The sequence below is a fragment of the Callorhinus ursinus genome, unplaced genomic scaffold (assembly GCF_003265705.2).
Source record: "Callorhinus ursinus isolate GAN/ISIS: 27379988/994484 unplaced genomic scaffold, GSC_fseal_2.0 scaffold17, whole genome shotgun sequence".
Classification (NCBI taxonomy): domain Eukaryota; kingdom Metazoa; phylum Chordata; class Mammalia; order Carnivora; family Otariidae; genus Callorhinus; species Callorhinus ursinus.
This window is the reverse complement of record NW_027397079.1, coordinates 38,569,169-38,586,349: the sequence shown is the minus strand read 5'-3', so window position 1 is coordinate 38,586,349 and position 17,181 is coordinate 38,569,169. Positions and strand designations below refer to the sequence as shown.

At 57.8% G+C, this 17,181-nt stretch overlaps 1 protein-coding gene across 19 annotated transcripts in view; it reads left to right on the top strand.

Annotated features, from left to right (window-relative positions):
* Positions 1 to 16,666, top strand: part of ANK1 (ankyrin 1) — a 213,718-nt gene extending 197,052 nt beyond the window's left edge. For 8 of the 19 annotated variants that reach the window (XM_073902547.1, XM_073902544.1, XM_073902538.1 and 5 more), the window contains 5 exons: positions 2,994 to 3,279; positions 7,502 to 7,585; positions 8,589 to 8,729; positions 8,985 to 9,118; positions 14,776 to 14,915. In XM_073902547.1, the coding sequence (XP_073758648.1) occupies positions 2,994 to 3,279; positions 7,502 to 7,585; positions 8,589 to 8,729; positions 8,985 to 9,083 (610 nt within the window). In that variant the 3' untranslated portion in view covers positions 9,084 to 9,118; positions 14,776 to 14,915. Of the gene's footprint in view, positions 1 to 2,993; positions 3,280 to 6,424; positions 6,878 to 7,501; positions 7,586 to 8,588; positions 8,730 to 8,984; positions 9,119 to 14,775 lie in introns of those variants that run through there. The other 11 variants (XM_073902545.1, XM_073902540.1, XM_073902549.1 and 8 more) reach the window with 6 other exon arrangements.
* Positions 16,667 to 17,181: the final 515 nt, after the last annotated feature.

Genomic DNA, 17,181 nt, shown 5'->3' with positions numbered 1-17,181 from the left:
GGTGCTGCGTCCTAAGTGCCCGGGAGCCGTCGCTCAGGCCTCTGTCCTGTGGGCGTGGAGCCGTGATCTGCAAAGGCCAGTAGTCACCCAAGATGCCCCCCACCCCGGGTGTGGCCTGCCAGAGAGAGGCTGGGGGCAGGGGGCTTGGCACAGGGGAGGGCATGAGGAGAGAAGTTATAAGGCTCAGGACAGCCACCTCTTTCGAGTGCAGCTGAGGGTAGGTGCTCTGGGCCCCTGTCGTTATTGGGTGCTTATTGGGGAAGACCATATTTAGAAACCTAGAGGCACCAGGGCCCAGGGGAGTGACTCAGGCAGTCACACAGCCTGCGTGTGACAGAGCTGATAATGGTGCCCTTCTGCTTTACCCCGTTGGAAGTGTAAGGCTGGTGGGCTTAGTAGGCGCAGGACAGAGCTCTCCACTGTGGAGAGATTGGTGCTCTCCTGGGCCACTCCTGGGCCTGCAGCAGGCAGCCACGCGGGGAGACACTGAGGGTCTTGGGCCTCAGGCCCGACTCACCTCTGTGGCGGGGGTGGGGGGAACCACACCCCCGGGGCTGGGTGGAGTGCGGGGGACCACTTTGGCCTCCCTGGGCTGGCATAGGAGCTGAGCCGCAGTGGCCCTTTCCCCCAAAATTGCTTCCTAAAGTTTCCCTAAAGCAAGGAGATGGTCCGTGTGCCCCCTGAAGGCTGTGCACACCCACCATACCCGCGTGGCTCAGGTCTGGCCAGGCCTCGGGCAACCTGTTCTCATTTCCTCTTCCCACACCGCCCCCCCCGCCCAGTTCCTCTGGCCCTCTCAGAAGCCCAGGCTGACTGGGCCCTTCCCCGGGGTCCATCCAGTGTGGCCCGAATACCCTAGGCGGAGGGAAAGAAGATCATTTACAAGATGAGAGAGCAAGGATTTATGTCATTTCATTTTCATTTCCCAAACGAATCCTTTGATGAGCAGCGAGAGTTAGATGGACAGGGCCTGTGGGGATTCAGAGTGAAACGGTGGCATCCCTGTGGCCAAGGCCACCCCCCAACAGCCTGGGACAGCCAGTCACTGAGGAGGACTGACTGGGCGCGCATTGCGCACACTGCATGCTGGCCCGGCCGCTGCACCACGAGGAGCCTGGCCTCGCAGGGGGGAGCCAGAAGGCCTGGTGCTAGGCCTCAGTGTGGTACAGTTTGGTTCTCTGACCGCGGTCAGCCTTCCAGTGGGGACAGGTGAATTTCGTTCACTCCCCCAACAGTATGTATGGAGCGCCTACTGTGTGCCAGGCACCTGTGAACCGTGCCTCGGTGCAGGGAATGTAGCATTGAACAGAATAGACAAAAGCCTCCATCTGCAAGAAGTTTATGTTCTAGTGGGGAAACAGACAATAAATGAGATAAAGCCAATGAAATGGAAAGTAATTGAAAGGGAGAAGTTAGGGGCCCCTGGGTGGCTCAGTTGGTAAGCATTCTACTCTTGATTTTGGCTCAGGTCACGATCTCAGGGTTGTAAGATCAAGCCCCATGTTGGGCTCCATGCTGGGCATAGAGCCTGCTTGAGATTCTCTCTCTCCTCCCTCTGCCCCTCTCCGCCCCCCCCCCAAGAAGAAAAGGGAAAAGTTAGGTGTTGGTGCTAAAAAGGAAAATAAAGGTGGGGAGATAGGTCGTATGTACAGTGTGTGGAGAGGAGATGGCCGAAATGAGGGAAGCCTAAGACCACAACGTTGGAGTAAAGAGCAGAAGAAATTGAGGGGTGAGCCATGTGAACACCAAGGGCACGTAACCAGCAGAGGGCCCAGCCAGCACAAAGGCCTTGCAGTAGGCACAGTCGAGGAACAGTGAGAAGGTACTGATCACAGCAGAGTGATTGAGAGAGGTAATGGGGCCAGACATGTCAGGCCTTGGGGCTCTAGAAAGACGAAAGACTTTGGCATTTACTGGGTGGAATGGGGAGCCACCGGAGGGTTTTGAGCAGAGGAGTGAGGTGATGTGGCAGTTGCCTTGAGAGCAGCCTGACATGGCCAGGGCTCGAGGCAGGGAGATGAGCCAGGAGGCAAGCGTTGCTGCTGGTATGGACCAAGACGGTAGCAGTGCTGGTGGCCAGAAGTGACTGTGCTCAGGATATATACTTGAAAGCTAAACCAGAAGGTTCACTGAACAAACAAGACGTGGAGTGTGAGAGACCGAGAGACGTCAGAGCTTACTGGTACCCTCGATCTGTCCACTGGAAGGACGAAGATACTATACTGCAGTGTGGGGGGAGGCTGGGCGGGACAGGCTGGGGAGAAGGCCGTAAGTGTGGACTTGACTGTGCTATCCCTGAGAGGCCTATTAGACCCCCAAAGCAGAGATGTGCGGAGGCAGTCGGTCAAGGAAGAGGTGCTGTGTGCACACCGGGGCACGCGGAGCACACAGATGGGGTGTGAAGCCGTGGACTGAATGAGCTTACTGTGGGTGCGGGTAGAGATGAGGTCTGAGAACGGAGCCCTGGGGTGCTCCCGTGTTCAGGAGTCAGAGAAATTAGGAGAAACCAGCAAAGGACACTGAGAAGTGGTAGCCAGAGAGGGTGTGGGGAAACGAGGCAAATGTGGTGTCTTGGAAGCCAGAGAAGAGCATGTTTCCAGGGGAGAGAGTGGCCACCTTATTGGACGAGTGCTAGGATAAGGACTGTGGAGGGCAGGTGGCCTGGAGGGCTGGAGGGGAGGTGGTGAGGTGACGGGCGTGCAGACCCGGTGACACCCAGCTGGGTGAGCCAAGTGCCTCAGGAGCCCCGGGTGGAGAGCCATCCACTTAAAGGGATGGGGCCAGTGGTACTGGTCCGCATGGCCCTTTCCACCTGGACAGCACAGACGGACCATCTGCGCCTCTCTGGACAGGACAGGCAGCCGTGTGCGGGCTGTGGGATTTGCTCACGCAGGCCCATCCCTCCAGCTCTGGGCGGGGGCGGGGAGGAGGGTATCTGAGCAGCCAGAGACTGAAGGGTGACCGGGTGTCCTTTCTCTCTTCCTGGGCCCCAGACTGCAGGACTGGGATGAGGAAGGCTCCATTGTCTCGTACCTGCAAGATGCTGCCCAAGGTTCCTGGCCAGAGGAGGTCACCCAAGGCCCACACTCCTTCCGGAGTACGGTCACCACCATCCAAGAGCTGGAGCCCAGTGGGTCTCAGGAGTACGAGAAGGTCCTGGTGTCTGCAACTGAGCACGTTCGGGAAGAGCCGTCAGAAGCTGAGAGCAGGGAACGGAGACGACAAAGCCACCAAGCGTGGGTGCAGGAGGCTCAGAGCACTTTCTCCCAGATGGCAGAGGTGAGGGCGCGCACAGAGGCACCTGCCGATGCCCACAGCGGCGCTGGAGGAGCCTGAGGCCGAGGGCGGCCTCTCCTTCAGGGGAGCCCCGGGCTGAGCCTGCTTCCTTTCTTTAGAAATTGTGGCGGGGACTCACTTTCTCTAGCAGTAAGGATACAAAGTCACGGTCTCTGCTGAGGGAAGGGAGGAGCTAACATTCTCGGAGCCCCCTGGAGCCTCCGTGGATCCCAGGCAGGGCCTGTGTGCTTGTCATGCTCACGCTCCCTCGGCTCTCAGCTGTTACTCCCATGTGGCAGCGGATGGTTGGGCAGGTTGCCCACGGTCACAGGATCTGAGGTGGGCTTTGGAGTTAGGTCTGGCTGATTGCAAAGCCACGGTCTTTGTTTTCTTTTTCCGTTGTGTTTTAGGAAGGGCGTAGGGCAGAGAGACCTGGGTGTTAGGCTAACTCTGGTCCTACCGTGGTCTGCATGGCCACAGACAAGCCACTCGCTTCTCTCAGCACCTTGGTTTGCTCACCAGGAAACGAGGACTGCATGGATTATTGCCAAGGTTCACTGGCTTGGGAATGCTGCGATCCTCTGGGTGGGGTTCAGCAGGTGGACCGGGAGAGGCGCCCCACCTCACTCCCCACCTGCCATCCCTGCCTCCCTCAGACCTCCCTCCCCTCGCCGGGCTTGCCCTGCTGTACTTCCTTCATCTGTTCATTTTACCTTCACTCCCCATTCCCATTCCCATAAACATCCATTTTAACGTGTTTGGGAATATTTTTTTGTTATGAAAAATCACAAACAAATACAAAGACAGAACAGCGTATTAATTTCCGTGCACACACCACCTAGGCGCGACAGTTGCCCAATTATGGTCAATCCTGTTTCATCGATACCTACCCCTCTCTTCTCTCCCCCCAACATATTTTTTTGAAACAAATCCCAGACATCTCATTAAGGTGTGCCTTTTTAATGTATGCATCGCTGTTCTATGCCTGTGTATTTTTAGTGTGCGCATAAACAATGTGTTCTGCATCTCATTTGGTTTCTAATAGTTCATCCTCATTCGGGAAGTTTTCGTCCCCCCCCCCCCCACCCGCCTGCCTTCTGCCACTTTCTCTTCCCTCTACCCTAGCTGAACCTGAGCCCTAGTAGGCACATTGGGGGCCCCCACGACTAGGTTAGCTCCACAACATTCCTGGGCTCCCATCTGCAAAGAACTGCTGGGAATCCAGTAAGGTTTTATTTAGACTGCTTCCCTCCCAGGATGTGCCTCGGACAGGACAGGCAGCTGTGTCCATTTTTAACCCCAGACCACCCCGTGCATTCTTGGCCAGCAGGCTCCTCTTTGGCACTTGTACTCCTAATAGCAAGCACTTGGCTGAGAGCACAGGTGCTCTTAACTGGGTCTGATTCCTGATTCCTGGGGAAAGAGAAGGATGCCAGGAGCCTTCTTATCCATGGCCCCTCCGCAGCTAGCCTTTGGTGAGGGGAGGACTGGGGAGAAAGCAGGAGCACTCCAGGGGTCACAGGAGAAACCTTCTAGGTCATAGGGTCCAACTGCCTTGTTTATAAATGAGGAAGCTGAGGCCCCAGAGAGGCTGAGGGCTTCTCCAGGGTCACACAGAGATCCAGTGTGAGGGCCAGGAGAGTCCGGATCCTGCTTCCCAGTCAGAGCGAGTGAGTGTGCAGGGCCACCAGGCCTACCGCCTTTCAGGTCCAGGACAGGATTAGATGGCATAGATGAGCTGTCATCCTAATCATCTGACAGGACCCGGGGGGCAAGGGTTTGCAGAGCACTCATTGACTGGTATTTCCGGTGGATCTCTGAAAACACTGACGGAGAGAGAGAAAGATGCCCTATAACTTGGGGCTAGGGAGGCAAGCCTGAAATGACTGTACAACATTCTTCTCTGAGGCCCCAGCTGGAAATATGTGAGGTTGGGCTCTCCTTGGCTGGGCCCAAACCGAGTGCTCACCGGCGCCCAGCTCCTTTGCATGTGCGGTGGGCTTTTATTTCTCCAGGTGCTTCCTTGTGGAAACGAGGCAGTACCGTGTAGTGACGGGAGCTTGAAATTGGACCCTTTCATTTACTTACTCTTTGACTCTGTGCCTCCATTGCCTTTGTGTAAAATGGAAAAGTCATAGAACCTGCATGGTAGGGCTGTGGGAAGGCTTCACCGAGTTCGAACGTGGAGTACACACAGCACGATGCCTACGGAGTACGCAGGGCATGAGGGCCTGCGCTGACTCTTCCTCATGATAGTACTCTGACCCCGGCGCTCCTCGCCGGATGGGGTAGGGGGAGCATCTCAGTCCGTCCCTCTTTCCCAGAGAAGGTACCCAGAGTTCCCCGGCCCCCGCGGTGGGTGAGTTGCAAGTCGCTGGGCTGTGCCCCAGATCTTTGTTCCCTCTGCCATGTGGACTGTTACTCAGAGCGGCACAGCCTGATCCAGAAAGTGAAATTCCTGTGGGCCACAGCCGCCACGGCTGCATTTGTGAATCAGCTCTGTAAAGGCGAGCGCGTGGTTCCTGCTGGTGGGCGCTGACGGCCCAGCCTGGGAAGAGCCTTTGAGGACAGGCCTTAAATAGACACACCAGTTACACGCTTACCGTTTAGGGTTGCTGGGTCCGGGGGGGGGGGGGGGGGGGGGGGGGGGAGGGGCGGGGCGTGTGCCGAGGGCCCTCAGGGCTGATGGGAATTGCACAGGCTTCCCGGTGCCCCCCAACCTGTGTTGGACCCCCGCTGAGCTAATTTGGTTAGGCCTGAGCACATCACTCATCCCAGGGCTATTTCTGAAGTAAACCCTTAACTCTCTCTCCAGGGTAGTAGCCGGTCCCATCCCTGTGGGTGGGGGTGAGCTCCATTCTGACCACGGCAGTAACCGCCCAGAGAAACACACAAGTGGCCACTTCCTCCGGACACCTTATTTCCTGGAGTCCCGGAAAGAGAATACTTCCCTGGGCAGAACTGCTTCTAGTGCGCATGGGCCGGGCAGGCCTGGGGGGCGGGGGTGGGTGGGGCAAGAGGACGGGGCGGGGCACCGGTCACCCACAGAGTGACTTTGACATGCGCTTTCAGTGCCCGGGACACGCGCACCTGCCTGCTCCCTTCTAGCCCAGTTGGACAGCCCCAGCAGCTGGTTTGGGGAGCTAAAATTATCGAAGCCTGATGTCACCCAGGCGTGAGGGCAGAGCCTGGGGCTGCTCGGCAGGAGGGCACTCAGCGGGCAGTTCTAGTGAGAGGCCGTCCGGTCTCCTGTGGAGAGAGAATGCAAGGGGTCCCAGGGGCACGTGGGAGTCTGAGAGGAGAATGAGAGGTTGGACCCCCACAGCGGCCGGAGCCCTGGCCCCGCTAGTCCCCAGAGGGCCCAGCTGCTGAGGAGGTGAGGATGTGGACTTTCATCACCCAGCTCCTGGTCACCCTAGTGCTCCTGGGCTTCTTTCTGGTCAGCTGTCAGAACGTGATGCACATTGTCAAGGGCTCCCTGTGCTTTGTGCTGAAACATATCCACCAGGAGCTGGACAAGGAGCTGGGGGAGAGCGAGGGCGTGAGTGACGACGAGGAGACCATCTCCACCAGGGTGGTCCGGCGTCGGGTTTTCCTGAAGGTAACCGCCAGGCAGGAGACAGGGCTGAGGGCACGGCCCCGCCATGTGCGTGGGCAGCAGCTGGGGGAAGGGACGGGCCCTGAGTCAGGAGCCGGAGCCGGGGGCTGTGGAGCCCACTGGGACTGCCAGCGCTGCGGCAGCGCGGGCAGCTCCGCTCTGGGACTTGGGAGGCCCATTCTTGGCCTGCCCCTGTCTCCAGCCGGCTTCAGGAAGCGGGCAGGTCACACTCAGGGCGCCGGTGTCTGTGGAAGGGCTTTCACGCTGCGAAGAGCTGTCCAGAGATAAATTAGGTGCCTCACTTCCTCTCTCAGGGCCTCCCTTGTAACACTTGCGTGACCGCCCCGGTTTTGCCTGCTCCCTGGTGCTGGTGAGGGATCAGGCACACAAGGCTCTTGCAAGCGTGGGGCTCCATCCTGTCTTCAGGCCCCACGGCCCCCAGGGGCGCCTCTCGTGCTCAGAGCCCTGGGTTTGGCCGCTGCTACTTGCTGAGCTGGACTTGCCTGCCGTGGTGGGGATTTGTCCGACTCTGACTGTTGGCCGTGCTCTTTAATTCCCTCATCCTCCGCCTTACGCCCAGGCCACCCACTTACTAATCTTGAGTTTTCTCCTTTTCTACAATTCTAGGGGAGTGAGTTTCAGAATATTCCAGGGGAGCAGGTGACAGAGGAACAATTCACAGATGAGCAGGGCAACATTGTCACCAAGAAGGTGGGTGCACAGAGTGCCCCTGAGCTGGGAAGAGGCAGCGGGGCTAGAAGCTAAAAGGTGCTGGACTCCCCTCCTTGCTTCTCACTGCTGCCCTAACAGAGGGTCAGGACGGCTCGGGCGGGCTGGTTCAGGTGCTGGGAGCTCTGGTCATCTGAGGTCCAGTCTGACATTCCTCATAGCCACTTTACCTGATTCCGCCTGAATTCAGCTCCTGCTACTTTGTTCCAGAAGGACCAGGCTCCATGGAACAGCCCAAACCTAGCCCAGCGATGTCTAGCCCTGGAAACTGCTATAAGACGGCAGGGTGGTGGTCCCCGAACTCCCACGGGCCTCCGACAGCAAAAAGGCTGTGGAAATGCATTGAATTGGCCACAGCTTTTAATTCACTAGACCTGATTTTGCCTGTCAAGTATTGGGCACCATGCTAGGTCTGGGCAGAAGAGAGAAGAAGGGCCAAAGGGGGGACCTAGTATGTGCTCCCACTGTGTGCTGCTCCCAGTAAATTGAAGCAAGACCCGTCAGGTGTCCATCTTGCCTCTTGCAAAGTGTGCCTCATGCAGGCAGGGACGGTGCCTTGTGTTTTCATCTCTCGGTTCCAGGACGTGGTAGGCACAGAGTAGACAGGGCTAGAATATTTGGGTGAGGGAATAAGAGAACACACTTGCCTGGAATCCCTATAGATGAAAAAGAGATGTTCTGCCCTCAGCAGCTCATGGTGTGGGGAAGACAGCAGGACCTTCCAACAATATCAAGAGGCAAAAACCCTGACCATCGATGGACTGGCTGCAAATTCTAGCCCCCCTAAGGCTTCGCAGAGCTTGTTTTCCACGTGATGGGGCAGGGGTGTGGGGGCGGGAGACCAGTCCCTGCTCTTGGCCACTGGAGGAAGGATGCCTTAGGAGAAAGGCTGCCTCTTCCCCCAGATGTCATTGCCAGGGGACCTGCTCTTCCCAGCCTCTGTCTCCACGGCTTCACGGACCCTTCGTCCTCTCCTCTTTTCCAGATCATTCGCAAAGTCGTTCGGCAGATAGACTCGTCCGGTGCCGATGACGCCCAGGAGCATGAGGAGGTGATTGCTGAGGGGCCCCTGGAGGATCCCAGTGAGATGGAAGCTGATGTTGATTCCTTTATGAGACACGCGCAGGTACTGCGGAGGCTGCAGCCTCCTGGAGGCTCCCCAGGCTCCCGGGCCTTGGGGCGCCCAGCACCTCTACGGGCTGCTCACCTGTGCGCCCGCCCACTCTGGGCTTCAGGCGGCACCACACTCCCTCCCGCCCGTCTCCCCTTGTGCCTCCGCGCCCTCTGGCAGGCAGCGTTTCCTCGGCCTCCATGCTTTCTCCTGCCTATCTCCTGTCTCTCTGTGATCCGTCCTGCCTTCTGTCTCTGCTGCTGTCTCCAGGTGCAGCTGCGAGGGAGTAGCCTGCAGCCGGACCTGACAGAGAGCAGGAAGGGGGCTCAGATAGTGAAGCGGGCCAGCCTAAAAAGGGGGAAGCAGTGATCTCTAGCCCCTCCCCTCGAATGACCTCTTTGGAGGTAACGCCATCTTTCTGCATCCTTTCTGCATGGCCTGGTGCTCGAGGAGTGGCTGGTGCTGGGAATGGCTGCTCACTTCCTCGCGTCTCCCCCTCATCCGGGGGAGCTCTCCGTTCCGCCACCCCCAGCACGATGCAGGAGGAACAGGGGTGCCGTGGCCTCGAGGCCCAGATTGTTTCCCAACCTGCTAACTGTCTCTCTGAGTCTCAATTTCCTCCTCAAGAAAACAGCCAACAGTATCTGCTGATTGACCTCCCCCGGGGCGCAAAAATACAAATTTGAGAAAATGCTTTGATGAGTGAAAATACTCGGCAAATCTCAGTGATGATATTCTCCTGAAAGCCAAGCGATGGGGAGGGAGGACGGTGGGGACGGGCCTAGGGGGGCACAGGGAGTCTGTCTAGCCTGGGCCACTTCAACGCAAGTCCCCCGGCAGAGCTCCAGCAGTGACAGACTTAGAACAGCACTGTCTCTTGAGCCTGGAACCCTTCGAAAGTCCTGATCAAACCAAGGCGCCCATTCTCTTCGGTGCTTCTGGAGACAGGTCGCTCCGTTGCTTTCTAGGAAAGGGTGAAGTGAACAGGTCCGAGGGGCGGATGGCGTCCTCCCAGCGAGCTAGGAGGGTTGTCGAGGCTTGGTGCATGCGTGCGGGAGCATGAGGGCTGCGTGGCTGAGGGGTGGGGGTGTGTGGGGATTTGCAATGAGGGAGGGCCGTGAAGACGCTGCAGCGAAGGCTCTCCAGCAGGCCCGAGCAGTGCTGGGGGCTCCGGCGGCCAGCTCTGACCTCCGTCCTCCCTGAGGGATCCTGTACTGAGCTGCCCCGAGGCCGTTCGCTGTGCCCAGCTCGGGGCAGCTCAGTACAGGATGCATCGGGGTGGGAGTCGGCGGGAAGCAAGGAAGCATGGTGGCCCCAGCATAGTACTAATCCAGTTCTTGGCATTTCACCCCCCCCCCCCCCCAGGGCCTGGCTCTGGGCCAAGAGGAAAGCAGGCTCCGGCTTTCTGCATTCAGCAAAAAGCAGGGCCCCTGCCTCCCAAGCCACCAGAAGTGCTGGCTCTGGGCTTCCCAACATACCTCAGCACCGGGCAAAAAAAAAAAGGACTGCGGATCCAGTTATAGGATAAAATTAGACCTGACTTCTCAGCAGCTTAAGGAGGTCACAGTATTAACCCCGGCATTGCCAAGGGTGCCACCAGGCTGCTGGTTTAGATTAGCTGGGATGAGTCCTGGAAAGAATCCAAAGGTGCAAACAATTTGAAGGAGCAGGGAGGAGAAGGAAAAATGCACTCTTCTGCCTGATTCTTTCTTAGCAGCAGCAGGGGTTCTACATCTCTGCTTCTGTTTGGCTCGGGTTCCTTCGACTCATGTTCCTGAACAGGAAAGCGGCAGCCCCGAAGCCAGGCTGGGAGGAAGGGAGGAACCTAGAATTTTTTTTTTTTTAATTTCTGTGGATGTTCTGCAAGGTGACTGAAACCCCCAAAGGAGATAGGGTTCCAGACCACTGAGCATGGGTGTGGGGAGCACTGGGCAGCCCAGCTCCAGCACGGTGCCGGGACCTCTGCCAAGAAGAGGCCGGGGAAGTATGCGGTGGGGACAGTGGTGAGGGAGGCAGTGTGGAACAGGCTCCTGCCTGGTCTCGAAGGGCCTGGTGGGTAGCCTGCAGTGCTCCACCCGCACAACAGGACAAAGACCGCAGAGCAGACCCTGAGGGGCCGATGGCCCTCTCATCCTCTCAGTACTTCCTGCCACCCACTCGCAAGCCCGTACAGTCAGCCCTCAGTATTCCTGGGTTGCACACTTGCAAATTTGCCCCCTGCCTAAAATTTATGTTAACCCCAAAACCCACACACTCGGTGCTTTCGTGGTCATTCACAGACACACACACCCACGATGGTGAAAAATCTGTGTTCAGTGCCACATTGTTTGCATTTTTTGTGCTTTTTGTTGATTTTGCTGTTTAAAATGGCTCCCAAGCCTAGTGCCCAAGTGCTGTCTCAAGTTCCTAAGAGCAAGAAGGCTGGGATGTACCCCACGGGGACAAATACGTGTGTTAGATAAGAGTCACTGGCCGTGAGTCAGGGCACTGTCGGTGGGGAGTTACGGGATCAGCAGTATTAAATAAGGTGTCTTTATACAGAAACACACATGAGACAAGGTTATGTATTCATTGTTTGACAAAGATGTGCTGAATGGAGGCTCACAGGAACCTAACTGGGCATTTTCCTTAAGAGCAGTGGTGCAGTGTTGGCAACTTTCTCGAACATGACCACTGCGAATGGCAAGAGTTTACTGTGTCAGGTTCAGAGAGAGTCAAAGCTGGGGCTTGGGAATCTAGATGCAAAGGCTGGCCTCCTGTTCCAGGTGGTGTGGCCTTGCACTAGTCACTTGCCCTGAGCTTCCGTCCCCTGGAGGGAGATTGCAGACGGTTCCTTCCATTCTGTTGAGAGGTTTAGAGATAGTCGTGGTCCCTGGGCAGGCTGTGGTGAGGAGTGCAGGACAGCTGTGCTCAGTCAGCGTCCATCCGAGGTTGACCCGGAGCAGGTCAGCCGACCCCGCTACGCCTCGGGTTCCTACCATGAAATCTCAGCTGCATCACTCCCTTCCCCTGTAGGATGGTTTTCGTGATGGATGGGGCGTGTTTGTGAAAGGCTGTATACATTGTTCAATTCCCACCCGCTGTTTCTCCAAGTGCCACCCAAGCAAGAGTCGAGTCAGGTTAAAATGCAGATTCCCAGCCCCTGCCCCTGACCTACTGAATTAAAATTCTGGAACTCGGGATTCTGCCTCAAGCTCCTCAAGTGATTTTTATGTGTATTGAAGAGTGAGTTCTTCTGACCAAATTTGGTTTTCCTTCCAAACCACCAAGAGGTGACATGGACTTGATAGCAAGTTGTACACTTGGTATTTAAAAAGCGGGCCGCCAGGAATGAAGGTTAGAAGTTTGTTCAAAGATGGCAGAATGCCCCCACCCCAGGTGAAGAGCGACTAGACCCCCTCACCCATCGATTCCCCCCCCCAATCACCCCCACCTTGGGAAGGACTCTGTATCTAAGGCCTGGCAAGTTGGGGGGAAGGGTGCTTTCTGGTGGTGTTTGAGACGCTACCATACTGCTGTTTTTCCAAGGCCTGATGGCTGGTGACGGTAGCAACTGGTGGGTTTTGCTCTGGGCCCCAGGAGGTGGGTCCAAGACTTGGGGTGTGTGCTGTGCGGGAGCACCGGCACGGAGTGGGCTGCTGGAGGGCTGTGGCAGGGGCAGCCCTGGCGTCTGCTGGGCTCCCTGCAGCCTGGGCAGGCGCTGGGTCTTGGCATCTCTCGGCATCGCCATGGCTCTGGCTTCTGGAATTTCAGGAAGCTGCGGCACAACAAGGCTGCAGCTTTTCCTTGTTTTCCTTTTGAAGAGACGCTTTCCATTCAGACACTGTGGTTCTAAGAGCTTGTGTTAGCTCCGACAATGGACTGTTTTAGTAAGTTTAAAAGTTAAGCAATTAGTCATCTCCCTGGGAAGGGGCAGGGAGGCAAGGGGGTCATGTTTTATGTTGCTGTTTGAAGTTACAGGCCAGCCATTGCAGGGGCGCGAGTCTGGGCCTGAGGGAGAGGGGAGAGGGCCACAGACACTGGGCAGGGTGGGAACAGGAGGTACCGCACAGAGGGATGGGGCAGGACAGGCACGGAGCAGGACCGCCACTTCTCCCCGTTCTTTATAGGGTGAGACCTTTCTCCTGGGACAAGAGGTGCAGGGCACCATAGCATGATCTCTAAGCTTTGACCTCTCTCCTCTGCGCTGTGTCTGGGCAGAAAAGTGGAAGGTGGTCGGCTGTTTTCCCCAGGCTCAAACTTTTACGAGGTCTCTTGTTTGAGGCGTGCTTAGCCCTGAGTGGGGGGCGGACCCCTGGGAAGGGTAAGGCCGGGCCTGGCCCTCAGAGTGTTTCTGCTCCAGCCGGGGAGATGCCACAGGTGTGAGACAGGGAAGAGAGCCTAGTCAGAGTGTACATCCACTGTCCCGAGTACTCGGAAGCTCTTTGAAACATCACCACCATCTAATGAGGCGCAGCCTGTTACTGCCCTTGTTTAACGGCAGAGGAAACTGAGTCACAGAGAGTGCAAGTAATGGGACCAGGGAAATTGGCAGAGACAGAATATGAACTCAGGCAACCCGGCTGGCTTCAGAGTTCCTGCTTTTACCCACTATGCCCCGTGAGCGCTCTCAACGAAAGGTGGTGGAGGGAGTGGGAAGCTTCCAGAGCTGAGAAGAGAGAAATGACAAGCAGCCAGGGTTATCAGGGAGGCTTCCTGGAGGAGAGGCCTTGAGTGTGGTGAGCAGAGCTTCTGCAGAGAGGGGACAGGACAGCATCCATGAGGGGAGGGCCGCGAGCAAGGCAGGAAGCTGGTGTGCGCCGTGGGTTCGGAAGGCTTGGAGGAGGCCAGCTTGGCCAACAGAGAAGCTCAGGCAGTGACGAAAGAGTCTTGCCCTCCGGGGTGACAGCAGCAGAATGCCTGGTGTTTGCCTGTGGGGCAGCCTCTGGCAGGGGACCTAGCCCGGCCCTCCCACCCCTGGAGGACCACTCAGAGTTGAGTTCACTTTGACCCCCACCAGCTTCCTCCGTAACCGTGTCACCTTGTAGGGCCCAGGGCAGCTCCCTGTCTGGGGACAGCTCCACCGTGGAATGAGTCTCTGCCTTTCTGTGTCACTTCCTACGCCGCCCCGGAGATTGTCAGCTCCTCTTTATTTAAGTGTGCTCCTCCCCCTGCATCCATCCCAAGGTCCTGCAGACAGAATCCTGAGTGGCTAGTCCCGGAAACACAGAGTTCTCGCCCCAGGAAGGAGGAGGGGGACGAGGCACCAAGACGTGGCAGGAGCAGTGTCTCCCTGTGAACCCCAAGCTGCAGAAAGTGGACTTCACTCTGCAGGCAAAGCTGCTCTTCTCCAGCCAAAGATAGACAATGTCCTGGGGAGAATGCACCCGTTTGTTTTCAAAGATCTCTTAAAGAGATCTCTTTGCCACCGCAGAGGCTGTCCACCCCCAGGGCATGGGGAGCGGAGCCAGAGGAACTTGACAGTAAGAGCTTGTAGACCAGAGCCAAAGAGGGGCGGCTGTCCCCTGAGGTCCCAAGCTCCTGAGGCTGTCTGTGATCATGTCTGCTCCATCTCTGGGTCCCCAGGGCTGGCACTGAGAGACATCAGTGCGTGTTGGCTGAACTGAACTGAGAAAGTGGAGGGCACTGCTGCCTTCTTTAGCACAAGCCCTGGCTTATGAACTTGGCCCCCTTCCTAGGTCCAGGGATCTACTCGAGGGAATTTTTCCCCCAGGGGACCGCAGGCGTGGGAGCCTCCTGCCTCCTCTCTGAGGCACAGAGCACACACACGAGGGTTTTCTGGGGAGCTCGTCCACTTGGGCAGGGGACCCACGCAGGCTTGGGCAGCCACCCCTGAGGGGCAGCCTCTGGGCTGGGGAGAGGGAGAACGATGGCTGGCAGTTCCCAAAGGTCAGGGGGCTCTGAGCTCAAGGTCTTTCACCTCCTTGCCTGGCTTGGGGAGGATGCTTTTCCTGAATCAGACCCTGCCTCAGCAGCCAGCACAAAACTCAGTAGTTGGGTTTTTTGCTGGGAGTTGCCCCTTTAGATCCTAAGTAACTCCTTCTCTCTTTGTGTCCCTCAGGATCACACCTCGACACCCAACCCTTGAACTCCACACACTCTGCCATGCACACGGGAGGAGAGCTGGAGCAGAGGGCTACGGAATGGTGCACCTGTTCCTCTAGGCTAACGGCATGATCTCTGTAAGGGACTTCCTTTGGTCTCCTATTCGCATGAACGACCGACTGTAGACGCATGACCTACAGTCCTCAATCCTGCCTCTAGCGACCACGGATCTCTGTCTCTGTCGGGAATCAGGACAAACGCCTCCAGAAGGGGGGTGGGGAGAGAGAGAGGGGGATAGAAAACCAGCGCGAGAGCGCGGAACGCGAAAGTGAACAAGGGCTTTTTTGTGTTTGGGGATGGTATCTTTTGTAAAATCATTTTAATTTTGACTTGTTACAGGGTACTTTTTTTTCAACCTCATCTGTAGGAAATCCATGTGGGCTTCCTGGAAAGAAAAAAAAAAAAAGAAAGAAAGAAAACTAGGCACCAAATCAGTTCGGCACCTTAATGCCATGTTCTCATCTGCCAGTCTTCCCTACCGACACCCGCCTCCACTCCATTCGAGCCATCCCATCCCACTCCCCAGGGGGCCGCTCCTCCCAGAATGTTCTACATGACATTCAGGACACGCGCATAGGCGCGCACACGCGCGCACACACACACACACACACACACACAAGCAGCTCTCCCCTCTCAGTATACACACAGATTTTACTGTGATGTCCAAAGCTGTAGAGAATCTCCTGTGGACAAACTGGAATTTTTTTATGTTCTCTCTCTCTCTCTCTGCCAGTTTCAGTATTAATCATCTTCCAATGGAAAATCATTACCTTGAGAGTGCATTCGGGGTTCCTTGTGTTAGGGACTTAAGAATCTGAGGCGAGGACACCCCCCAGGCTCAGCTGTAGGCCTCAAAGGGAGCCAGTACCCCCTCTGAAAAGGTGTTCTCTCTCAGCGGGGGGCGGGCCGGTGGCTGTCCCAGGATTGCACCAGCGTGTTCAATAGAGAAGAGGTTTCCTATATCTTCAAGCACTTATATCATAGTCTGTGTTCAAAGTGTAAACTGTACAGTAATCAGCCTTGTGTATATGAAAAACAATAAATACTATGCAAACCAATAGAAACACTTTAGCAGTATGTACAAAGCACTAAGAGCTCAGCTCCTGAGGACTTCTCCAGGCTGCAGGAGAAGGAGCTACAGCCTGTCTTTCAGTGAAAGAGGAAGGAAGGGAGTAGGGCTAGTGAATGTTATCTGCCAGTTCTTAGAAGTCAGCCACCCCCCCCCAAAAGGTCTCCCAGGGCCAACTTGGTGCTCTAAGTCCAGGCAGCCCACAGGATGGGGGGCCTAGGCCGGACAGCCTCAGTGCCCCCACTCAGACCAAGCCCCTCTGCCCCACTGGGAGAGGCGGGCGAGGGGCCCACTCCTGACCACAGGCGCAGGGGGAAGAGAGCCGGAGGAGGAGAGCGCAGCCGGCCCCCGGGAGGCCCCGGGCTCGGAAGGAGCGCCTCCTGGGCCAGGCCCTCGGGCAGAGCAGGAAGGAGACCGACAGCGGGCTGTTCCTCGCCTCGGTACCACCAGGGAAGAGCCTTAAGGCGACACTGGAGCCTCCCGCGGAGCGAGGCCCGAATCAGCACAATCTGCCCCGCCCGGTCCCGGCGGGCGCCCTCTAGGGCCGGGAGAGAGACTGGCAGGCTCTTCTCGCTCGCGAGGGCCTTTGTTTGCGGACGTCCTGTCACCTTCCTCCCTGCCGCTCCTCTGAGGCGGCCTCAGACACATCCGACCTTCCAAGTAGCACAGAGGCTCCCTCACGACCGAGCCCCCGCGGCCCTGGTGCCCGTCACCAGCGCACACGTCTCCCGGCGGAGGCCGCAGTCCCCACGAGCCCGGGGCCGGCCGAGGCGCTCCGCTCCCACCGCTCCCACCGCTCCGACCGGGCGGCGGGCGCTCGGCTCTCCGAGGGGCAGGCCCGGGCGCCGGAGGCCAAGCTGGCGCTCGGCGCTGCGTCCCGGGAGGCGCGGCCCCGGCCCCCGCGCCGGGACGCTCCTCCGCGGCGGGCCAGGCGCCGGGGCCACCGCGGGAGCCGGCGGGCTCGGCCGGGGGCGGGAGGAGTGCGGCGGGCCGCCGGGCGGGGAAAGACAGGCGCAGGGCCCGCCTCCCCTCCTCGACCCCCGCGCCGTCCCCCGCAGGCCGCCGCCGCCGCCGCCCCCAGTAGCCCCTCGTGGAGCCCCACGTGGAGCCCCGCGTGGGCCCCGCGGCTCCAGGCTATGCTTTGGCACCCTCCGCTGCGTCTGGCATGGCTGCTTGGCCCGCCGGCCCCAGGCCCTCGGCCGCATGGCTGCGCGCTCCAGTTGCTAGTAGGAGCTGTTAGGGGAGGAGTTTGGGGTCTCCACACGATGCCTAGAGAATGCTGCAGTCTGCACA